Source organism: Arvicanthis niloticus, chromosome 1 (genome assembly GCF_011762505.2).
Source record: "Arvicanthis niloticus isolate mArvNil1 chromosome 1, mArvNil1.pat.X, whole genome shotgun sequence".
Classification (NCBI taxonomy): Eukaryota; Metazoa; Chordata; class Mammalia; order Rodentia; family Muridae; genus Arvicanthis; species Arvicanthis niloticus.
The window spans coordinates 78365691-78391913 of NC_047658.1; the positions used below are offsets into that span (position 1 = coordinate 78365691).

The 26223-nt window shown below is 39.0% G+C and overlaps 2 protein-coding genes and 2 pseudogenes across 12 annotated transcripts in view; 2 read left to right on the top strand and 2 right to left on the bottom strand.

The window, feature by feature from the left end:
* Sbf2 (SET binding factor 2) overlaps window positions 1-26223 on the bottom strand; it is a 293801-nt gene that overhangs the window by 253652 nt on the left and 13926 nt on the right. The gene's annotated exons all lie outside the window — the stretch shown is intronic.
* LOC117706296 (translation machinery-associated protein 7 pseudogene) lies at window positions 16210-16594 on the top strand (annotated as a pseudogene).
* Window positions 20324-20739, bottom strand: LOC117706286 (protein transport protein Sec61 subunit gamma). The gene has a single exon (XM_034499192.2). It carries the CDS (start codon window positions 20690-20692, stop codon window positions 20486-20488), a length of 207 nt encoding a protein of 68 aa, XP_034355083.1. The 5' UTR covers window positions 20693-20739; the 3' UTR covers window positions 20324-20485.
* Window positions 21780-22548, top strand: LOC117712535 (14-3-3 protein sigma-like; annotated as a pseudogene).

The following is a 26223-nucleotide window of genomic DNA, read 5'->3' on the forward strand; positions in this document are numbered from 1 at the left end:
TCCCTATGAATCTACAAGCTCAAATAAACTTTCTTCCTTCAAGTTGCTTTTATCAAAGTTTTATCAAAGCAACAAAAGTAACTAACGCAGTATTTCATTGTGTTTCCCAGGCGTGGGTGATACAGAAAGAACCTGGTACTTTACAGATTTAAGTGTATATTCTACCACTTACTACACACACACACTCACAAACATATCAGCATTTAACAGTGTTTTATATTTGGTAAATGATGCTTGGTAAAATTATACTTTTCATTAGACATTTTTTTAATGGAGCCCTCTTTAGTAACAATGAAGAAGCAAACAAAGAAAAAAAAAGTTAGCAGTGGTTGAGGTGTTACTCCAAAAATTATGTTGACTATCAATTTTTAAAGAAAACTTTATCAAATGTGTTTTCTAAATATTACTGGGCATACTCCTCCTGCTAGCTTTGTTCACAATCACAAATGTACACTCTCAATGGACAGCAGCAGTAGTTTGGCAGTCTCCTGGCTTCCCATTTCACTGCACTGCACCTCATGTTCAAGTTTCTAGAAGTGTGAAAGTTCCCCAAATCAAAGTTCATCATGATAGTTCCCTAGATCAAATCATTTCATGACTTTCACACCATCTAAGAATATTACAGCTATGTCTTTCACTTATTTGAAAGTTTAGGGTGGAATGTTGTTTGCTAATAAATCTGTTAAACTGAGGATTTCACAAGTTGCCCAGGCTAGCCTAGAATTTACAATTCCTCCTCCTTTAACCTCTACAAGATTTCCAGGCCTAGCTATGTTTCACATAGAAACTGAGAAGACAATTATTACTTAAGGAATTTTCTGGAAAAGCAAATTTGCTAACATATATCATAGATCTAAACCCAGTCATATGATCATAGTCAAATCCAAGGAAGTCTATTGGTTACCTGACAACTGTGTTGGAGCGGGTAAAAAGTGCTGTGTCTAAAGATAAAAGAATAGATTATTAGGAGGCACTTGCCAGGAACTCTCCAGAAATAAGGCCATGGGAGGTCGGGTGTGAGAGGGCTAGCAATGCAGACAGGCCTTCTTGCTTATTCAATGTACATGTGCTCTCAAACCCTCACATCTTGCTCAGTCCTGTGCATATCATTTCTATGTGATGGCAGAAACTGTCAACTCTGTCCTGCATAGGTAGTTCCTATCACTCATATGCAGTATTTGAACCTTTGTTCTTTATTAGGTACAACATCAAGTTAATAATCCTTTTCAAAGAAATTACTTCCAAAATAAATAAGCTCAAAACTGCTACTCTCCTGTCAGAGAGCCTGCCATGTAGCAATCCAATGGTACTTTTGTGGTCTATTCAGTAAGGTGGTTAAGATGATATACTTTAATATGCTAACTCTGAAGCTAACAAAACCAGCCAGTTACTATATCTGGACATTTGGAAATATAATAAGATAAAGTAGCTTACACTTCAGGAATATATCTTATCAGAACCCAAAACATTGTAACCTCAAAAATTCACTAAGGTGTAATGTTCTTACATTTTTTTACGGAATGTATGTCCTACTACCAGCTGTGTCTTTACAAAAGATCTAGATGCTTATTAGTTTTCTGTCAGAAAGTCTTACACCATCAACATGATGCCATTCTATAAGGAACCACTGTAATATACTACTGGAGGGTGAACAAACAAAATTCTTATCAACCAAATTATAGCAAAGAACCAAAAAGCTACCCTAGCCATGGAAACAATATAGTATTGATGTAATACACTCTATTTCTGAGACTCTGTTAATTAATATGCTTGATCTGATTACCAGGTACCAGAATCTATTTCTAGCAAAGAGGTTATATATGGAACTAGCAACAGGAGTGGTACAAGTTTAAAAGTCTCTACAAAAATGTATTGTCTATATTAGCAAAGCAAAAGTTAAATGAAATTTAAACCTTTCAAATCTTCAATACAGGATTAATTTCTGTGATTCAGGGTGTTAAATAGCTTTGGTAAAAAGAAACACCAGAGTGTTACACTTTACTCTTCAGACCACAGTGATCCTTAATCCAGAAGTATAGAAGACAACTGACAGATTCTTTCAGCTTTTGAATGTATTTACTCCAAGTATGCACTAAGAATTTTTTAATTTACATAAAAAATTTATGAATCCACTAGGCTACTGCGAAAAGCCAAGGCCAAGCTGCAGTCTGTATCTGACTGACTACTGCAAGCTCTCAGCCCACTGCTGGAATACATTGATCCTGAGTCACTAGGAAATAGGATTAATTCCAATTCTAATAATCTTTGAGATGTTTAAGTATTTTTCCTTTCCCTGATACAGTTATTCTTGTATATGACCAAAAGTCCCTTTGTTCACAGAAAGAGATAAAGAAAGTTGATTTATTTAGTTGTAATATCTTAACAGTCTCTCCTTAAAATAAAGTACTTTGTCTTCTTTCTTCAGGGTGTTCTAGATCTGTGAAGTAATAACAAGACGCAAAGCTGGCTAATTCCATCACAGTGACAAAAAAACCTATAGTCTTCAAACTCGAGGTGTTCTGGTTTTATTTGTATTCTGTATCCAACCAAGTAAGACATTAGAGAGCTTCCCTTCGTGTCAGTTCTCAGAACTCTGACCATTTGTGCACCACGTAACTATTCCTGCCTTGCTTATATTAGGTAAGGTCTGTTACTTACCTCTACCCATTCAGGATTCCATTGAATTTAGGTGGCCAATTTAGTAGCAGAATTTTTCACACTCACCCCAAGGCCAGAGAAGGCAATCCCAACAGCACTTTTTAAGGATGACAGTGGTCCCCTCACAATTGTACCTTCTAAAAGTAGCAGAGAACATTTGTGGTAGATGATAGAATTACCTAAGCATCATTCAGTAGGAGTAAAGATGCTTCTATGGCCAGATTCACATAACAGTTCTAGCCCATGGACATTCCTAACCTGCTAAGTCTTCTATCTCAGTATTTGCTCTGTTTCCTTACATGTTTTGAGACAGGATCTCATGCATTCCAAACTAGCCTTCAACTGTATGTTGCCTAGGATAAACTTGAATTTATAATCCTCCTATACCTCCAAAGTGCTGAGATTGCATAAATGTGCCACTATGTATGGCTTATGTGGTGCTGGGGATCAAATCCCGGGCATCAGCCATGCTAAATAAGCATTCTATCTATTCAACTCCCCATTTGTTTCTTGAGACACAATCATGCTATGTAACCTAGGCTAGCCACAAACATGTGATCCTTCTGTCTTAGTTTCCTGTATGCTGAGATTATTGGCATGTACCACCATACCCAGTTGGTATCTCAATTTTATTCAGTGTAGATCAAGAATGAAATTAGGTGTCTGTCAATCAAACAAGCAGAGAATCAGAAACAGTTCCAACTGTCTGAATAAGTACCAAATCTGAAACGCTATTAATAAGTTCAGCCCGCTAAAATCAGATTTCTCCTCTTATTTTTGGTTTTTCGAGACAGGGTTTCTCTGTGTAGCCCCGGCTGTCCTGGAGCTCACTCTGTAGACCAGGCTGGCCTCGAACTCAGAAATCCACCTACCTCTGCCTCCCAAGTGCTGGGATTAAACAGATTCCTCCTTTTATATATACTTCATGGGTGGATCTGCTAATATAAATTAGTAAAATTATTCTGTAATTCTTTCAATACATAAAACTTGCCTCTCATCAATGAGACTGACTTTAGCTGTTCTGAAGGCCATGAAGTAGAGTGACAATAAAATGGCTGTGATTTTAAGAAGCAAGGCCATGCCAAATGTAATGGGAGACATCTATAATTTCAGTACTTGGCAAGCTGAAACAAGAGAATCACAAGTTCAAAGCCAGGCTGAGCAACCCAGCAACCCAGTGAGTCTGAGGTCAAGTTGGGCTGTATACATATCAAGACCACATCTTGAAGAAAGGGGGGGAAAGTGAGGCCACTATAGCACCTTTAGGCAAAGGGAACCCACTCTTTCAGTTATGGAAGACAGGATGTTGCTTCTGCTGGTCCCCTGACACAACTTAGTGTCACCTGGAAGGAGGGAACCTCAATTCAAGAACTGTCTTGATCAGACCAGTCTGTGGCGGAGTCTGTGAGAGATTGTCTTGATTTATTTTATTTTTTTAATTAATTTATTGGATATTTTATTTACATTTCAGATGTTATCACCTTTCCCCGTTTCCCCACCACCCCATACACCCAGAAACCTCCTATTGCAACCCCCCTCCTCCTGCTTCTATGAGGATGTGCCCCCACCCACCCACTCCCACCTCACCGTCCTCAAATTTCCCCACACTAGGGCATCCAGCCTTCACAGAACCAAAGACCTCCTCTCCCACCTATGCCGGACAAGGCCATCCTCCTCTACTTATACAGCTGGAGCCATGGGTCCCTCCCTATGTGCTCCCAGGCTGGTGGTTTAGAACCTGGGAGCTCTGGTTGGTTGGTATTGTTCTCCCCATGGGGCTGTTATGATTGATGTGAAAGAGACTAGTCTACTATGAGAGGTAGATCTGGGGAAAAAAACTAGCTAAGCAGAAGTCAACAAGTAAGCCACTAAGCAGCCATCCTTTATGGCTCCCATCCCAACTTCCCTCAGTGGGGAACTATTATTGGGAAGTGTAAACTGAAATAAACCTTTCCTCCCCTAAGTGGCTTTTGGCCATGGCATTTGTCACAGCAACAGAATCAAGTAAGAACAGCAGGCAAAGGGTGATAAAGAAAAATTACAGATTCAGAATACCTAAAGTTAGCCAGGTGTAGTATCTGCCTATAACTTTAGCACTTGCAAGGTGGAGGCAGGAAGTAGGAAGTGTCAAGAATTCAAGACCAACATTGGTTATATAGTGAGCTTGAGAATAGCTTAGGCTACTATAAGACACTGTCTCAAAAGAAATCTAAAATCATCCAAATATTCCCAATTCCTAGCAATCCAATTCTTAACTTTTTCAATGACCCACTTATAAATCTAAAAAGTTTGACAAATTTCTGAGCTCAATCTATATTATAGTTGAAAAACTTCAATCTGACTCTGAACCTGATAGTTACAAGACTTATATGATATAAAAGAAAGTTTTAGGCTAAAGACAGAATTCCTTAGTTTTCTAACCATAACCAGCTATGATTTAAAAACTGTGACCCTTTTAAAGAAACTGGTTTTCTTTAAACCAGAGTTTCTCAGACTCAGTACTACTGACAACCTGGGTCAGATAACTGCTGTGGGAAAGAAGAAGAAACATCATCACTCAGCAACATCCTGGCCCTCTGTACACTAGATTCAATTATGCTCTCTCTCCCCTCCATGATGATAACCAAAATGTCACCGAAGATTTCTAAATATCTTACTTACATAGGGAAAAATTACTTTTAAACTCTGCTGTAGAGTTAAAAACCACAATTCTCACATAATCCTTATAATCCTATATCTCCTAAAACATACCACTATTCAGTGCACCAAAGCTTTGCTTTAGCCAGTACTTTATTTCAGGTGACCACAGATGAAAACTTAAGTAACATTTACCACTAAGAGCCAAAGGCGAATTATCAGTGACCCATCTGTAGCCCATTAAATCAGTGTTGGTTAGGACCAGTTAAGAGTATTAACACAGGATCAGACCCTGTATAAGTAACCTAAGCAAAAATGAACTTATTACAAGAATCTTACATGCTCACAAATTTATTAGAAAAAGTGAAGAGGAGGACCCCAGAGTGAGTAACTTCTGAGAAACAACTCCACAGGACCACTCGTCTCTTCCAGAATCATAAAAACTACCACCATCAATGCTGGAAGCTGCTGTGAACATATGACTGAAGACCACCACTCTCAGGACAGCACACACAAGCTGCTAACTCACAACCATTCCACTGTTCTTGGTCCATACTAACATGGTCATCTGGCCTTCTGGAACCAGCAGCAACTATAAATGCATTCTATTTTTGAATTATAAAATTTCCTTACCATTTCTTGCATGAATTACAAGATGCTTCCCTATTATATATGTCTGGACTTCCCTGTCAACCCTTCCAAATTATTATTCCCCAAACACTACTATAATTTGTAATTATATTCCAGTTAACTAATTTCTCATCATACTCAAGATAGGCTTCCTAATAACGTGAACCTAATTATCTTCTATGCTTCAAAGCTCTACATTCAAAACCCTTTTACAGCTCCCCCAAACTGTCATTCATTCATCATTGGATATATTGTCCCTTTTACAAACTCTCCTCTTTACCAATATCCTAGCTTCCTAACACCAAGTTAACTCTTAGAGATTGACAAGAGTCAATTCAAGTGTCAACTTCCTTTAGAAATGTTTCTTACCTTGTGCCCTAAAGTTAAGGTTGTAACTTTCTTATGCTGCCATAATACCTTACTTGAAATTGACAAGGCAGGGAAAATTCAGTCATATCAGCTCTAACACAACCTAGAAAGCTTTACAACATGGGGATTTGGGGGGAGGGAAGGGAGACAGGGAAATAACAAATAAAATGTCTATTCCTTCTTTAACTTCACTGATTTTCAACTTTTAAAAACTAATTATGGGATATGGTGGTGCATGCCTTTAGTCCCAGCACTCTGGAGGCAGAGGCGGGTGTTCAAATCACTGAGTTCAAGGCCAGTCTTGTCTACAAAGCGAATTCCAGGATAGCCAGAGCTACCTAGGGAAGTCTTGTCTTGAAAAACAAACAAAATAAATAAACAAAAAAGACGGTAATTAAAGATTTCCTATTCTTGTATTTTCTTTAGAATAGAATTGAGTGATTGTTTTTCTAGTCATAGAATGTACTAGTCCTTAATACAGTGTCTAACCAGAGGTAACAGAGATAACAGTAGAAAAAAAATTAGCTCAGAATAGAACATTTAAAGGGATTAAGAAGTAGAAAGGAGTATCAGATGCATTATCACCCAGGAGGCTAGGGCAGGAAAATAGCAAATTCAAGGTCATGTTAGCTATACACTAAGTTTGAGGTTATTATAGACTATACGGCAAGAACAGGTCTTTAAAAGATTTATGTTCAGTTCAGTTCCCAGCACCCATATTGGGCAGTTTACACCTATGTATGATTCTAGTTCCAGGGGCTCTGACCCGCTCCTTCTGGCATTCATAGGCACCTGTACTTATGTGTGCATGCACTCACATGATAAATAAAATATATATACATACATGTATATGCATCACCCTGTTAGAACTTCATGATTTCTTGCCTGATATGGTTTTCCTATGTCCCATTTATCTGTATTCTATACATTGCTACCAAAATAATAACATGCAAACTTGAATGCAAAACATAAGAAAATAGAAAAATAGAATCAAAACATGACACTGTCGCTGGGCAGTGGTGGCACACGCCTTTAATCCCAGCACTTGGGAGGCAGAGGCAGGCGGATTTCTGAGTTCGAGGCCAGCCTGATCTACAGAGTGAGTTCCAGAACAGCTAGGGCTACACAGAGAAACCCTCTCTCGAAAAACCAAAAAAAAAAAGCAAAACAAAACAAAAAAAAAACCATGACACTGTCTAAAATTTTAAGATCCACTGGTAAGCTTAATTTAAGAGAGACTGAACTACCAGGTGGTAGTGATGAACACCTTTAATCCCAGCATGGATCTCTTTGAGTTGAAGGCCAGTCCGATCTATAGAACTAGTCCTAGGACAGTCAAAGCTACAAAGGACAGAACAACAACAAAAAACCCTGTACTGAAAAACCACCAGCATCACCAAAAAGTCCATAGTCAATACATAAATTGATAAAATTGTTAAATATAAAGAAGAGAGGAGGAAGTTAAAAGTCTCAGGGCAGACCTACACGAAATTGCTAAGAGAGTTTTAAATTTAAAGAAAATTATATCAGATAGAGAAACTTAGCTTCTCAGGAAGACAGAAAATATGAAAAATGTCTGAGCACATATTATTTAACTCATTTACTTATTAAATGTTCAAGACAGACAGAGTCCTTTAGCAATGAATGATTTTCATAATTTGAGTTTTATTCCTTCATGCTATTATTTTCGGGATGTCTTATCAGTGTTACTGTATATCCATCCATTCCAGCCACAATCATTTTACCTCTAAAACTGCATTTTAAAATCTTCATTATGAAACCAAAGCAAACAAAAACCAAGTTAGTAGATATACAGTGTTTATTGAATATTTTTATTTACTGAGTATAAAATCTAAGTATAATACAGACATCAATGATGTTTGCTTCCTTCCAATTATTTAACAATCAATCCCAGCTGTGTGGTTATGTGGCAGGGAGGGGTACCCACATGTAAATATACAGATATGTGCCTCCATGGGCCCATAAGCAGAAGCCAGAGGAGAACACAGGGTATCTTTTTCTAGCACCTTAGATAGAGTCTTTTGCTGAACCTGAAGCTTACCCTTTTGGCTAATCTGCCTGGAGCCCCCCCAGGATCCCCTCCCCTCTCCCACCCATCAATATTGGGTTACAGCATCGTCATACCTAACTTTTGACTTGGGTGCTGAGGATTCAAACTCAGGTCAGTCCTCATGTTTGCACAGCAAACACTCTTACCCACTGAGTTGTCTCCTCAACTACATTATAAACAAGGTCTCACCTATAAGACAGGCTGTCCTCAAACCTATAATCCTTCCATATCAGCTTCTCTAAGTAGTGGAATTACAAAACTACACTTGGCAAGTCCTGACATTTCTTTCCTAACTATATCTGAAATCTATTGACTTCTGGTCTCTACTGTCCACACTAAGTCAGTGGGTGTGCTGACTATACCTCTCACCCACAGCACTTGGGAGCAGGCCCTGCACCTGGCCTGGGCAGCACAGCAGAGCTGGCTCTGGTAGCTGGGACTCAAGGGTGAACTGCCCTAAGAGGTGTGAGCATGGGAGAGCCAGTCTTGCCACTCATCTAGTGAAGTGTTGTGGGCAAAGGTGATGTGTTCTCCCTTCCTTAACCCTTGCCACCATCACACGGATCCAGAGGCATGAGAGCAGGAGAGCTGGATCTGCCCCTCATTAGCTGCAGTACTGATGTGGGCCCTGCACCTCACCTGAGCAACACAGTAGAGCTGGCCTGGTGGGGGTGAGAATTAGTAAGCCAGCCCCAAGGTATAAACTCAGAAAAACTCACCCTGCCACTTGCCTGTACAATGGGGTGAGCAGGGGAGGAGGGGTATACATGCTCCCCCCCCCCCCAAATATGAGGCAGTCCAGAGAGCTGGCCCCACGGAGCTGGAGAGTTGACAAACACATAGCAGGCTGCTATATTGGGTGAGCTAGCTGGGACAGCACTGGAGAGCTTGCCCTGGTAGTGCTTGTGTGGGAGAGCTGGGGTATTGAGCAGCTCAGCTACCACCCAGGCCTACATCCAGGGCTTTGAGATGGCCCACCCCCAAATTTACCTCAACTATGAATTGCTAGTGTGTATAAAAGAGCCAGTCCTGCAGATCCAAAGCTGCAGGATCTCCATGACACAGGAAACAACAAGATACCTGAGAGGAATCCCAGTGAGGATCCAGTATTAATGGTATAGCAAAAGCCAGGTGCCTAGAACCAGACCAATGAGTCATTGCAATAAACATTTGCAAGTAAAGATGTGTGAATGAAAGTGTATATAGTTAACACACTGTGGCACACTACAACTTCCGCAACAAGATGTTTTCTATGCTTTGTTTAGTTTCTATTGTTTTTTATTTCCTTTTGATAGAGAGGTTGTAAGGACAGAGGGCAGATACAAAGGGATGGGGGGATGTTGGGACTGGAGTGCATGCTGTAAAACTCAAAAAGAATCAATAAAAAAATATAAATAAATAAATAAAGACAGACAAAAAGAGAAAATAAAAATATTTCCTTATGCAAATCTATGTTACTAAGGATGAAAATGATGTTACTCAGGAAAAAAAATGAAAATTTTAAACTCAAATTTAAAAAAACTAGTACCTAGCACTCTCCCAAAAAAACCAAATCAAAAATATATTTTAAGGCAAGTCGGTCCAAGAATATTACCAAGGCTAGGGATACAGCTCAATGCAGGGTACTAGCTTAGCACATTCAAGCCCTGATTCAACTCCTAGCACACAAGGAAAAAAAGAGAAAGAAAAATAACATTATCAACAATATGTAATTTAAGTTAATAAAATAAAACATCTCCATCTCATAAAATTCCCAAATGGAACATGAAATTATGCTGTATTTGTTTATTAATAGATATCACATTTTGAAAACCCAATTTTCTATCAAAAAGGCAGTTAAGTAGTATAAATTTGTTCTTGAGAAGCTAGTAGCCGGGCGGTGGTGGCGCACACCATTAATCCCAGCACTTGGGAGGCAGAGGCAGGTGGATTTCTGAGTTCGAGGCCAGCCTGGTCTACAGAGTGAGTTCCAGGACAGCCAGGGCTACACAGAGAAACCCTGTCTCAAAAACAAAAAACGAGAGAGAGAGAGAGAGAGAGAGAGAGAGAGAGAGAGACAGAGAGAGAGAGAGACAGACTAGTAAACATCTAAATCCAAAACAAAAGTACTCTCTGTTCCTAAAGACTGGTCACAGAAGTTGTATTTGTGCTATTATAAATAGAAATTTATTTCCTAATAAGTATTCTATTTTTATTCTTTATTATCTCCGTGGGAGTTCTAGATAACAATGACTTTACTATTGGGATAGAGAGAAAGAAAGGAGGGGGAGGTGCGGGGTTCTTGCTTCAGTTATCTAAACACTCTTCAGAGGCTTGAAAGGTAGCTCAGCATTTCAGAGTGTCTGCTGCTCTCGCAGAGAACCTGAGTTTTGTTCCAGGTACTTCTGGGGGAAGGGGTTTACAACCAATGTAACTCCAGCCAAGGGATCAGACATCCTCTTCTGGATTCTGCAGCTACCCACACATATGTGGTATACATTCACAGAAATGCAGACACATACTACACATTAAAAAAAATCCCTCAGTAGAACATCCATTTATCATGAAAGTGTGTACGCTGTGTGCAGATAACTTCTACCATCCCAAGGGAAACTATTAAACGACTTGCAGAAACATTTCATCATTCTAGATGGAAACATTTATAGCAAAAATAAAATATGATACCACTTATTAAAGTTGGCAAATATCAAACTGAGTAACACCATCTGCCAATTGCAATTTTAACAGAGATCGGCAGAGCATGTGCTTTGCGTAGCATATGCAACAACACCCTGGAATCAAACTCCAGGATCACAGAAAAACAGCAGCAGCAACAAAACACTCATATATCCTGTTACTACAAACTTACTGGCAAAATTTAGTAATGTTTCAAAATTTTCTGAATGCCTTTCAGACAAGGATTCTCAGGGCTGAAGAGAAACTTGGATGATTAAGAGCAGCCCCAGAATGACAAGGAGAACACACTTTTCATCTAGAAAACCCCAGTCACACAGGATCAGAGGTGTTGTCTTTGATATAGAAAACATATGCTGAAAACATAAATAATCCACACAACTTCATATTTAATTTTATTTCTTTCTGTGTGAGCATGGGTGTGTACCTACCTGAATTTATGTGCACTGAGCAGGAGCCCTAAGAGGCCAAAAGAGGGCATCACATCCCTTGGAATTGCACTTACAGTTGATTGATTATAAGCCAGCATGTACTGGGAACTAAAACTAGGTCCTATGCAATACATCAAGTGCTCTTAACTGCTGCAACATCCTAAGTTCAATTCCCAGCAAGTACATGGTGGCTCACAATCATCTGTAATGGGATACGATGCCCTCTTCTGGCATGTCTGAAGACATCTATAGTGTATTCATATACATATAATAAATCTTTTTTTTTTAATGAATCACTTAGATTTCTTTTTCACGAAAGAATTCAGGATTAACTGCAGGGAAGGAAAATTAGCATTCAGCCTCAGCTTTTTGGCCAAAGCCAAAATCTTCCCAACCATCTCCCAACTAATGGACAAAGAACAGCTTTATTACACTGCTGTGGTAATTTCTTACTATGGACTTCACAGTCTTTCCAACACCATGTTGGGTTACCTAAGTCTCTCAGGTCCCATGTTGAGAAGACATGTCTTACCCTGCTTTATTCAAAGAAAATCCAAACTCCTAACTCACCTCAGTACTTTGTTCTCCAAGGACCAATAATTCTAATATTTCTATATAAATATCTATTTTTCCAATTACATGTTGTTTGAGTCCTCCTTAGGTACTCATGAGAAGAAATTATTTAGCAACTACTGTATGATGATGTTTTTTTAAAAAAATACAAAAAGAAAAATTTTTGCTCTTTTTAGATCTTCAATTTTACCCTTTATTTTGGCACTGTAAACACTCTAAAACCAAACATGTATATCTTCTCCCCACTCCCCACCCCCCAGTAGTCCACTAAATCAATGAGCAAATAAATAAATAAATAAATAAGGGCAAATTTCTGAGTTAACAATATGCTAATTACCTTGATTCAATGATCACATAAGTATATAGGTTATCAAAGCATCATATTGAACTAGGCATGGTGGTTCACACCTTTAATTCCAGTTCTCAGAAGACAGAACCAGGCGGGACTCTTGAGTTTGAGGCCAGACTGGTCTGGTCTACAGAGCCAGTTCCAGGACAGTCAAGGTTTCACAGAGAACCCCTGTCTCAAAAAACAACATGTTTTACCCCATGAATATGTACAGTTACTATGTATCCATTTTCAAAATTCTTGAAAATCAAAGTCCCCTACTTAAAATGACCTATCTTTATATTTTATTCAAATGTCATCTGAAGGGAATCATCCTCTATCCCTCATTACATATGTAAAACAGAAGGAACCACCCTGCTGTGTTGGCTGGAGAAAAAGTAAAATGTGTAGCTACAGGTTAGTGAAAGAAAGAATATGATGGGATAATATCTCTTAGATGTCTCAGCCTAGAACAAAAACATAATTTTCTCTTACTTCTTGGCTAAAATTGGTCACAAGGAGCTCTACAGAAGTAGATCTCTGTGTGAAAGGTGAAGCAGGCCAACCCGTCAGTTTAACTTTCTCTAGGCTCCTCTCTTGTACTTGACCTCTCTTTAACACACATGCACTTCCGTATCACTTTCTGACACTGCTCTGAGCTGAAGCAGCATTAAGACTCAATTCAAAACCTAAGGAGACATGGCTGCCTATTCTTAGAATTTCATTAATGTATTCAAGAATTCATTACTAATAATTCATTATTTATAAATATAGAATAGCTAATCCTGTCATTCTGGTAAAATCACTTTCCACCCTATATAAAAGGTAAAGGATCAGAGTGTTAAAAACAACTAAGTAAACTATAAACACAAAAACCTGCTGACGCAATAAAAAGTTCTGTTATCAATAACAATAACATCAAGTTGTGGCGGGCAGAGTACAAGTGTACTTTGCATATAACTGAAAGCTTTATCTGAATATATTCTGTAATGATTAAATTTATGTAGGATTCAAGATAAACACAAAGCATAGAGAAAAAAAGATTAAAAGAAAAAGTACATTACCACATACAAACATAAAACCACAAATAAGACAGCAAGAAAGAAGAAAAAGGGATAAAAGGAACCGCAAAACAAGCATAAAAACAACAATGGCAATAGTAAGTCCTTGCCTATTGTGATAACTAGTCTTGTCAATTTGACTACATCTGAAACCAACTAAAATCCCAACTGCTGGGCACTCCTGTGAGAGATTTGCTTGATCAGATTATTTCCTGGAAAACCCACCCTAAATCTGGACCACACTTTCTGGTGGCAGCCTATCCAAGTGGACAAAGAAAACTGCTTTCTGCCTGCTTGTCCTTCCCCTAACAGGAAAGTTCATCTGTCCTACTGCTCAGACATTCCCTCATGGTTAACAGAACCTAGTTCTTAAGGATTTCAACACAGACTGAGGATCAGCAGCCCTTCAGAAATCCTCTAGGACTCCAGTGCTGGACTGTGACTGCTGAAAGAGACATCAGCTTCATGGGCAACTACCAGTTTATCTGCCTTTCTGTTGTGAGGCAGACATTGTGGGATTGCCCAAACCAGTCTGTAAGCCATCTAATAAATCCTCTTTGCATTTTTTTTATTCTACCAATTCTGTTCCTTTAGGGAATTTTGATCTGTATTAATTACTTTTTCTACTGCTATGATAAAATACCATTACCAAGGCAACTTACAGAAGAAAGGATTTATTTGGGCGTATGGTTCCAGAGAGACAGAGTCCATGATAGCAAAATGAAAGCATATGGCCTCAACAGTAGCCACACACACTTACACATTCTCATTCTTTCTCTCTTTCAAAAAAAAATGAATAAGGGTTTTTTGTTGTTGTTGTTTTTAAATGAAACTTCTGTAACAATAGTGAAGAATATTTTGATGATTCCTGTATAAGGAAAACTATTTACAAAGGAAAAGATCAAATTAGATCTCATTAAAATGATAACCTGTTCTTCACCACTAAGAGGTACAGATTACCAGCACACTCCGCTTTTTTACGTTAATTCTGGAGATTGAATTTAGGTCCTCAAACTACTTTACCAATTAAAGCACCTCAGCCCTTAAGAATAACTCCTTGAAATCAATTAAAAAGACAAATATCTAAAAAGAAAAATGGGCAAGATACTTAAGTATATGCTCCAGAGAAAATTTATGAATAGTTTAACCCATTCATAACCAAGAAAATTATCATTAAAACCACATGAAGTCAAGTATAGTGGCTCAAGTTTGTAACCTCAACATTCAGAAGGTGGAAAGAGGAGTGTCATAAGTTCAAAATTAGCCTGAGCTACACAGTATGATCCTGTTTCAGATGGAGATGGGTTGGAGCAAAAACAACAATAGCCAGGCATGCCATCTTACCAGATAACCCTTGCCTGGCCTACATAAGGCCCTGGCTTCAATCCCCAGCACAGCAATAACAAATCACAAATGCCTATTAGGTGGTATACATAAAACTAGGTCTTAAGTATATATAGAAATGAAGAATAAAATTAAGTAGAAATAACCTAAAGTTCATTAACAATTAGAATGGAAACACTGTAGCTTACTCACACAGCGGAATATTAACCTACAAAATAGCAAGTCACAACACAAAAATAGATAAAGCTTAAAACACAATGTTCAGAGGAAAGACAGGAACTGACAAAGAACACTTCCTATCTTCTTCCATTCACAGGGAGTGGAAACACAGCCAAACTTTTGTATAGAATCCTAAGACAGACAGTGTACATTTTTAGAGAGGCTGAATGTTTACCATTGGAATGGAGTATAATGAGAGCTTGTAGGATACTTGATAATGATCTATTTCTTAACCCAAGAGATGGCTGCACAGTGTTTACATTTTGGCATCATTTACTGGGCTGTGCAGTTTGTATACTTTTCCTTATACATGCTACCATTTCATAAAGGTTTCTTAAAGATCTACATGTATTGACACAGAACTTCCAAAACAAATGCAGTCCTGAGAAAAAGACAAAGCAACTGGGCAGTAGTTTCATGTTTTTTACTGGTTTGCATTAATAAAAATTTTATGCAATGAACAAGGAAAACATATGCAACTAGTATATGTAATAACTAAAAGAGTAAGTTTTTACTCCATTTAGTCTAATTCTCATAAAAGAGAAACCAAAGCAAACAGAAGCAGGAAGGCTCTACTTTCCTAACATTCTCCAGGGCACGTTTGTCTAAAAACATGTGCCTTCCTTTTTTTCTGTTATTTTTGCTACCAAGCTTCAGTCCAGACTCTGGTCTCCTGCACCCTATTCACTGTGTGCTTCTCCTCTATGACATGTTTCTATGGCTGCCCCTGGCCTTCTGTAGATCCTTTCAGTATCTACCTTTACTAGTTCACAGATAATACTTGGTCATGTTTTAGGTGTTAATTTTCTTCAAACATTTTTTAAAGCATCAGAAAATTAATTCCAAAAACTATACTCTTCATTTCTAAAATTAGACATATCTTTTGTGCATGTCATGCTGGGAACTGAACCAGGGCCTTGTGCATACCTTGCATATAAACCCATATATAAAAACTACTATAAACTCAATACAACTCAATACCTTATAGGCTTCATTTTGAAGTTATCCTAACACTGCTTTTAACAGCTTGAAGAAGTTAAAGAAGAGTCAGTGCCCCTATTCCCTGGGCTTGGGGACTGAGGTGGTTAATATTGGGCTGTCTTTCTAGGGGAAAGTAGTGGTTTTGTTGGAACAGGGAGGATTAGCTGGGATTTATTGCATAGCCATAAGCTATTGGTAGAAATCTGTATAATTGTTATTAAGATGAAGTTATGGGGCTGGTGAAGGGGCTGGAGACGCCATGTCGGGCCGGGAAGGTGGCAAAAAGAAGCCCCTGAAACAGCCCAAGAAGCAAGCCAAGGAGATGGACGAGGAAGATAAAGCTTTCAAGCAGAAACAAAAGGAGGAACTGAAGAAACTTGAGGAGCTAAAAGCCAAGGTCTCGGGGAATTAAGAAATCTGGCAAAAAGTAAGCTGTTCCTCACATCAGAGGTGAAGGTGACCCTCCTCTTCCATTCCTATGTAAACATCTGGATTCCCTGCCATAACATCTTTGCCACTACAGCTACAATGAAATGTTACCCTGTAACCTGTCAAACATCTGGATTCCCTGCCATAACATCTTTGCCACCTAATAGCTAGAATGAAGTGTTACCCTGGAGCCTGTTGTTGTACATTGTAATAAACTTTTGTAAAACAAAACAAAACAAAACAAAACAAACAAACAAACAATGAATAAAGTGAACAATGCAATGTATTGTTGTCTCTAGTGTTCAGCAGTTCCTACCTCAGCTGTGAATTTAAAGTGAACCCAGTCTAGAATCCCAGCAGAGCCTACTGTTCCATCCTCATTGTATTCTGAATTCTGTACCACTGTGGATTAAACCATCTAATTTAAAAGCAAAAAAAAAGAAGTTACAATTTTTTTTTTTTTGTCCCCTTCCTCTTTACTCTTGCTCTGGCCCCACTCACTCTACCCTCCAGCCCTGGCTTCTAAGTAGTTGTCTTTGGATACTCACAAGAGGGCATCAGATCTCATTATGGATGGTTGTGAACCACCATGTGGTTGCTGGGATTTGAACTCGTGACCTCTGGAAGAGCAATCAGTGCTCTTAACCACTGAGCCATCTCACCAGCCAGAAGTTATAATTTCTTAAATGGTACAAAACTTACTTTGATTTCAAATTTAGAGTTTTCATTGGTATGCGCTTCTTATTGATATAAAAGTGAGATTAATATTGTTACTCTCATAGGCATTGTGCCTATATAACACATTTAGGAATACAAGGCTTAGACCCCAGTCCTTCTTTAACTTTTCTGATTTGAGATGGTTAGCCTGTGAGTTAAGGGCCTATAGCAAATTCATGGTTTTGAGTTTATTGTTAGGATGTTTTCTTTATTTTATTTAGAAATAGCTGAGAAGAGTTAACAGACAAAAGTCCACATTGCCTTACATGGATAGTTGGTTTTCAAACCGTCAGAAGTCCATAGAATTGACATTACAAACATTTCTGTAGTAATGTTCATTTTGATTAGAGACCTGTCTGCTCCTGACAGCTTCCTGTCTTGGATTCCAAGAAGAAATTGAGCATCTTTGGAGTTACTCCAGTTGTGGTGAGACAGCCACTAGGCAAGACTTGCCTCTTTTCATCTACAGACAAATTACTGTCGAGAAAAGGACACACTTGCAGAATAGTCGACTGATTGTATCTGCCAAGACAGAGTAAACGCCCCTTAATAATTCTGCATCACTAGGTCTGTCAGATGATCCTGGGCCAGAAGGCTGAAGATCAGATCCTCCAATGTTCTGTAGTATAGGGACTGTCCAGGTGTTCAGTGGTCTCTATAAATTAGCTAAGTTTTAGAAGCTATGCTTTGTGCTTCCCATAATTTTAGTTAACTCAGTCATTCTGGATTTCTGACGGGATTGAAGACTTACAGTCTCATAGCCAATCCCAGCTATTTACTTTGAGAGAAAAGATTTGAGAGGATGGTTTTCAGCTGACATTCATTCTAAGGCCAAGAGAAAAGCCAGGTTCAGAACTAAGTCTTTTAGTTAGGAGAGATGACAGAGGTTCTGGTTAGTCAACAAAATGATGGACTGGGTATTAGGTCTATCTTGTACCTTATTGACACAAATTGGTATAGTTATGTTCTAATTGTGTTTTAAGAGAAAAGTTTTATTTTAACAGGAAGGGTGATATGTAGGAGGAGCTAAGGTGGGAGGAGTAAGGAGAGGAAGAGGAGGAGGGGGGAGGACCTAGGTGATGAGAGAGAGAGAGGAGATGAGAGAACATAAAAGTGGATATTCACATGTCTCCACCAGTCAAAGATAGTTGATATATCTAGGTTGGGTATTGGGTTACACTTCTGATTGTATGGGCATCTTGTTGTTGAGCATTACCAAACTTATAAAGCCTTTGATGAACATTTTAAAAAATTGTATAAAAGCAAAAGGGAGAAGGGGGGATGGAATAGGGGTTTTCTAGGGAGGGGAAATGGGGAAAGGGAATGGCATCTGAAATGTAAATACAATATCTAATAAAAAAAAACAATTCAGTTTCTCAAAAAAATGAAAAATAATAGTACTGGGGATATAACTTTGGAGACGATCACTTGCTCTGGAATACAGGAAGCCCTGGTCAACCCCTGCCAATACAAAAAACAACCAGAAATAAAAATAAATACACTCTGACTCACCAATCCCACCACTGAGTGTGGATCTAAAGGAAATGAAGATACCTCACTCTCAGTTTCACATAGCCGTCTTCACCGCAGACACAGGATAGGATCCACCAACAAATGAGCAGAAGGCGGGAGTGGTAAGAGAGGTGGGTTGAAATTATATTTGGCTTTAAAAAGAAGGAAATCCTCAGGAGCAACAATGTAGATCAATCTAGTAGCTATGTTAAATGAAATAAGCTACGCACAGAAAAAAATATTATAAATATACTCATATAAAAGGTTAAGCTCAGAGAAGCAGAAAATAAAAGGATGAATAATGAAGACTGAGAAGTAGGAGGTAATGACATGTTGGTCAAATGATAGAGAAAAAGTTTAACAAATTTATTGTATATCATGTCTTCTTGAGTTAAAACAATGTAATGTATATTTGAAAGTTGCTAGAAGAGGACAAGTATGGTGGTACATGGCTGTAATCCGGACACGTGGAAGAATGAGGCAAGAGAATCAAGAGTTCAAGATCATTCTACAGAAAAAGTTCAAGCCCACCCCATCTAAAAAAAAAAAAAAAAAAAAAAAAAAAAAAAAAAAAAAGAATACTGAAGTGGGTGTGAGCCTCTCTGAGGTCTGCTCCACATAAAATAATTCATTTCTGATACTTTACATCTGGTCTAAAGCCCATGGCTGGAGAAGTCACAGGCTCTACAGGACAACTACTTTTTTTTTGTAATTTTGCTAAATGAACATGGTACCAAACTGCCTTCGGAATATGTGTGCCTAAATCCAAAGATTTGCTCTCAGCTTCATCATAGAAACTTTTTACAGTGGGCAGCTGTTAATGCCCACACACAACTGTTCCAAGTACAGAGAATAAATGAATGTCAAGTGCCTGACCATAAAAAGTGTATGTAGATCACTTCTTTCAAGTCTCAGGAACATCACAGAGACAGCAGCTGGGGAGGCATGCTGTGAAACACTGTCTTCTGACATGATGCAGCAGTTATACTAGGAAACTCAAGGTAACTGTGCTTACTTGCACAAGACCGACATCATCATTCAGCATGCACTGGGAAGGGGCTCCAGAAGTCTCTTCACCCTTCAGTGAGAGACAATGGCCATTAACTCAGGTGATGGGAAAAGGGTGTCATTTTCTTCTGTGTAGTCACTTGTGACTTGCCTATGTTCCAGGAAATAACTCTACTCCATGCTTATGTAAGCAACCATAATTAACTCAGTGGGTCAAAACCAAGAAAAGACATCAAAATGGAAAGAGGCTTATTGAAAACAAAGGTTCGGAGGAAGTTGGAAGATAAGAGAAGACAGTAGAAGGGTTAAAATGCCTCAAATTTAATACGTACATAAATAAAATTATCAAAGAAAAATGTAATAAAAATCTAAAGATTTACCTTATTTTGAAGAGAGAGAGAGAGAGAGAGAGAGAGAGAGAGAGAGAGAGAGAGAAGGTTTGTGCACCTGTGTGCAGGTACCCAATGAAGCCATTGGGTCCCCTCAAACTAGAATTACATGAGGCAGTAAGCCACAGATGTGGGTACTGGGAATCTTTGAAACAGTAGAATGAATTCTTTTTTTTTTTTTTTTTTTTTAACAATTTAAAGCAATTATCTTAATTTTTTCCTTCAAACCAAAAACCTCAAGGGAATAAAGAAAAAGAAATCTAGTATCATCTTTTACTAAAATTTGATAAATGTCTGTTATGGAAAAAGTGTTTATTTTGAAATTATTTTAATTTAGAAATAAAAAACCTCATAGGAAGATGGAAAGAAACAAAAACACAAAGCATCCACGCAAGGTTTTACTTCATGAGCTTGTCCCCCCTGATTGGTTCACTTGACCCATGATGAGAAAGGACTCAGCCACTCACAATAATGTTGTTAATAGGGATATGGATCAGTTTCACAAAGAAGCCAATGAATCCCATGATAGCAAATCCTATCGCTGTGGCCATGGCAATCTTCTGGAATTCTTTTCTGTCAGGTTTGGTACATCTTTTGACCAGCCGAATCGAGTCCTTTACAAACTGCCGACTTGGCTCAACAAACTGCATTACCTGATCCATGTTTGTGGGATGGCGGTTTGACCGGGTAGAGACACGTAGCTTTAGTAGAATGAATTCTTAACTGTTGAGCAATCTCTCTAGTCCTTTAGATAAAATTGATTTAATCCTTGAAATGATAGATTTTAAGTGACCTCACCACCACCCCCCAAGAAAAGATAAGTGAAGTAATACATATGTAAAGAATCATGATTCAGCCATCCTACAACATGAACACATTTCAAAATATCATATTGTACTTAATAAATGTAATTTTTATGTGTCAATTCAAAATGAACTAAAGGGCTGGAGAACATTAACTGTTCTTCCAGAGGTCCTGAGTTCAATTCCCAACAACTACATAGTGGCTTGCAAACGTATGTAATAGGATCTGATGCCCTCTTCTGGTATGTCTGAGGACAGCGACAGTGTACTCACATTTTAAAATATAGAATCTTTTTTTAAAAAATGAATTAAAAAATAAATCTATCCAGTTCTATGAAGGAAATGGTTATAAATATTTGAAATACAAACATTTCAGAAAAAAAAAAAAAACAGGAACACATGTTCACCAAAACAAGCCAGTTAAAATTCCATTTGTGAAGACATATCCTCCAAACATCCCTTTGTCATAAATTTACAACACGGAGCACTAACAAGCTTTCCTAGCACCGCCGTATCAGTATGTCAGCATTTACACAGACTGACTATATACATTCTCTCATCTTTTTAGATTTACTGCCATCCCTATTTCTGAATGCTTATAATAATGATACATACTGTAACTTTACTGGACCCAATCCAGTTACACAATGAAAAATGTGACCCACAAATGAAGATCATATATAACTAACAGGTGACAAAATTGAAAACACAGGTCTCTTTACTCCAATTATGAGGTAATTATATAAAAACAAGAAAGAAACACTTCAGTCACACCCAAGTCAACAATGCCACAAAGCAAAGTCCCTGCTAATGCCATCTGCCTATTCAGTTAGCCCAATCTTGTCAACTAAGAGATTTTTTGAAATTAAGGAAATGAATTATTGCAGAATCCAGCATTAGTCTTAAGGCAGCTAGTTCAAACGTCTGTCTGTCCATCCTCATAGTTATGAAGAGAGCCAGTCTGTTCCAGAAGGCCAAGCTTTGCCGAAGAGACAGAACGCTATGAGGACATGGCAGCTTTCATAAAGGGTGCCGTGGAAAAGGGTGAGGAGCTCTTCTGCGAGGAGTGAAACCTGCTCTCTATGGCCTACAAGAACGTGGTGGGCGGCCAGAGAGCGGCCTGGAGGGTCCTGTCCAGCATTGAGCAGAAGAGCAACAAGGAGGAGTCTGAAGAGAAGGGCCCCGAGGTGAAAGAGTAGCGGGAGAAGGTAGAGACCGAGCTCAGAGGTATGTGCAACACCGTGCTGGGCCTGCTGGACTCCCACCTCATCAAAGGGACTGGAGAGGCAGAGAGCCGCGTCTTCTACCTGAAGATGAAGGGTGACTACTACCGCTACCTAGCCGAGGTGGCCACTGGTGATGACAAACAAGGAGCGCATCATCGATTCTGCCTGGTCAGCCTACCAGGAGGCCATGGACATCAGCAAGAAGGAAATGCCACCCAGCCTGGCCCTGAACTTTTCCGTCTTCCGTCTTCCACTACGAGATAGCCAACCGCTCTGAGAAGGCCATCTCACTGGCCAAGACCACCTTCGACGAGGCCATGGCCGATCTGTACACCCTCAGTGAGGACTCCTACAAGGATTAGCACCTTCATCATGTAGCTGGTGAGAGACAACCTGATGCTGTGGACAGCCGACAATGCTGGGGAAGAGGGTGGTCGACCTCCCTGGCCTGCCTTGCATTCCAGTCCCCCAGCCTGCAGAGAGGACTAAAACGGAGTGGGACTCTGCCCTTCCTAAACCCTGAATGTTCTGCCACACAATGGAAGGCTCCTTGGAAGGGGTGCAGCCAAGCCGAGGTCACCAGGGCTGGGGAATCTCACTCTTCGTGTAGCTGTCTGGTGTGTGGTCCCACCCTAGCCCACCCCTGCTCTCTGCACCTCCACTTCTTCCCACCACTCCTGAACCTGTCCTCCCCCTGGGCCTCCTGTTGCTTCTGGATCCTAGGAGTCCAGGAGGCTCCCCACCCCTGTGGCTGAGAACTGGACTGGACTGTGGCAAGGGCTGTGTGTGTGAGTGAATGAGAGGGAACACATGTTTGCTGGGTGTGACCATGTTACCTCTCAATAAAATTGCCCTGGAGAGGGGGTGGAGAAATGAATAATATGCAGGATGAGTTACTTCCAATTGCTAATAGCTACATGCACAGTTACGTGCTGCTGTATAAAAACCTGACAGTAGGTTTTTATAGGTCAGTGTTAGAGCACTTGCCTAGGAGATACATTGGCCTAGGATCCAGCCTGCCAGAAAAAAAGAAGAAAAGGGGTGAAGAATACGTAAAGGGGTGTCATGGTGTGGTGGTCTGAATAGGTCTGGCCCTCATAGATTCATATATTTCAATGCATGGTCATAGGGAGTGGCCCAATTAAGAGGTGTGGCCTTATTGGAGTTAAGTGTGGCCTTGTTAGAGGAAGCAGGCATGGTGTAGGTGGGCTTTGAGGTCTCCTAAGCTCAAGCTCCATCCAGTGAGACAGTCCCCTTCTGCTGCCTGTGGACCAAGATGTAGAATCAGCTCCTTCTCCAGCACCAAGTCTGCCTGCATACTGGCATGCTTCCCACCATGACGATAATGGACTGAACCTCTGTAAGCCAGCCCAAAGCAAATGTTTTCCTTTATAATAGTTGCCTTTATCATGTTGTCCCTTCACAGCAAGGAAACCCTGAGACACATGGTCTCCATGACTAAGTGTCACTGAATAGGAAAACTAGTCAAGATAAAAGAAACCAAGTCTTCCAATGGGAACATTAACTGATCCTTGTCACAGCTTCCTGAGTACAGTCATGTTTTACTTTCTAACATGACTGCTCTCTCTACTACATGGTTTCTACTGTTTTGTGGTGTTGATTTATTGCCTTCTCTGCAGGCTGGCATTCAATGTCTCTAAAGAAGAAGATGAAAGTTAACTCATTTTGTAAGAGTTCTTGAATCAGGCCAATTTAAAAGCAACTGGCTTACTTATACATCAAATTGGTGGTAGTCCCTATCATGGTCCTGTGACTAAACAGAGAGGACCTATAAAAAGTGTGACAAAGGACTAGGGAAGATAGCTTGCTTACCAGGTATTGTGCTTCTCCTAATGGTATCAAGACCAGTATGGCATGGTGGCATATCCCTTTAATGCCAACCCTTGGGAAGCAGAGGCAGGCAAATCTCTCAGAGTTTGAGGCCAGCCTGATCCACATGGTGAGTTCCAGATCATCAAGGGATACACAGTAAGACAATGTCTAAAAAATAAACATACCAGGGCCTGAGTTCAATACCTAGAACCTATACATTTTTCAAAGCCAGGCATAGTGGCATGCATTTATTATCCAGTGCTGAAGAGGCAGAAAAAGAAGCCCTGGGGCTTACACTGGACAGCCAGTACGGTCTACTTGGCATATTCTAAGACAACCAAGAGAACATGTAAAAAAAAAAAAAAAAAAAAAAAAAAGCATGCAATGCATGAGGAACTGGCAGAATGTAACAACTGATACAAGGCCTTGCAACTTCATTTTACAGAGATGGACTATAGTTGTAGCTCAATCTCAGAGTTTATCCACATATATATTTGGGTTATAAAAAAAAACATTACTAGATAAAGGGCTTAAAACTCTAATCAACTCACTCCAGAGCATAATCTTCTATTGTCACCCCATACCCTTAAACTCTAACAGAGCAGATCCCAAGCAGTAAACGCATTTTATATGTCTCTCTTAAATTCTAATGCCAGGCGTACAAAACATAATGGCCTTAAGGAAAGGGGAGAAGGGTGACACAACACATGCAACATTAAAATACACAGGAAGCCAGATGTGGTGCATGCTTTTAATTCCAGCACTCTGGAGGCAGTGGTGGGCAGGTCTCTATGAGTTGGAAGCCAGCTGCTTGTTCTACATAGCAAGTTCCAAGCAAGGCAGAGCTATATAATGAGACTGTGCCTCAAAAATAACTTAAAAGTACAAAGGGGGACTATTGAAGGTACAGGGATAAAAGGGGAGACAAAGAAATGAGAAAAGTGGGAGGAGACCAACAGAAAGAAATTATATTAGAAAATACCACAATAAGATATTATATTAATTAAAAATAATATATATTAGAGATAATAATTATAAGGGCATACGTTTCTGGCATGTTTTCAAGGCATATCATTTGCTCTAACATTTAAATTATAATTTAAAACAAAGAAACTATAATGGGCTCTCATCCACCAACCAAATCACACTTTGAACTCAGATTCTTCTTTGGCCTTGTATTTATTCCATATTCATCTTAAAATAAAGTCTGACACATAAGAGAAGACTTCCTGTTACAGATGAATGCCCTGCTACACTCAAATGTTTTCCATTTGGAACAAGTCTCTAGCAGAAACTCATACTGTTTTAAAGTTATTTGCCATGTCAGGCTCTGAGCTAGAGCTCTTGACAGAGAAGTCAACAGATTAGCAAACTGAAGCTTGGAAAGGATAAGTTTTCACCCATTATCATGTGTAATAAACAGCACAGGTGGAAATCAAGCCAAACAGGCATGAGGGAAGGGCCCAGGTTTCAACAAGCATACCACACTGTCAATGACAGTCAGATGTACTTTGTAACATTAACTAATCCTACCTCCCTTCCCTTCCTCCCCTCCCTTCCCAGAAGAACATTTATGCCACACACTAATATAATGTTTCTTAGAACAGTCATCAATGAAGGATCTGTGATCACATGAGCTCATTAGGGCTGAGGACACAGCTCAATGGTAGAATGCATAGTATATAGTAAGTAACTAAAGCTCACACAATATAAATAATTTTAAAGAAAAACTAAGCCTTTATAAGATAATAAATCATTTATTCTAATATGAATATATTTGGAGTGAATATATAGACCTATTATAGTAACAAGAAATACAAAGCAGGTAGCTTCTATTAAAGCCTTTTAATAATAATTTCAATACCTCAGACAAGTAATCATATTAGCACTTGCTGCTTTTAACTCTAAAAATACCCAATTCATACTAAATTTCCTTCATATGTACAAATAGTTATTTACTTACTAAGGATAATTTATAATTATCTTTTAAAAACTAATTTTATTTTTAACTATTTGTTTGTGTGCTTGGTGTGTGCTTATGTGTACTTGTGAGTTCAAGTGCCACTGAGGCAAGAAGGCATCAGAGCCCCCTGGGACTGGAATTAAAGACATTATTTTTGTAAAACATCCACAATTTTTTAACTAATATGCCTCCATCACCCATTATGTGCTAATAAATTTAATCTACATTATTGTTGTTTCATAAGACTAAATTATTATGCATCTTTGTAAAGTAATTTTCTGAACACTAAGGAATACTTTGGTATGGGAAAAAACAGCCAATATTTGGGGAGTACCACATATAAAGTAACAATTCCATAATAAAATGGC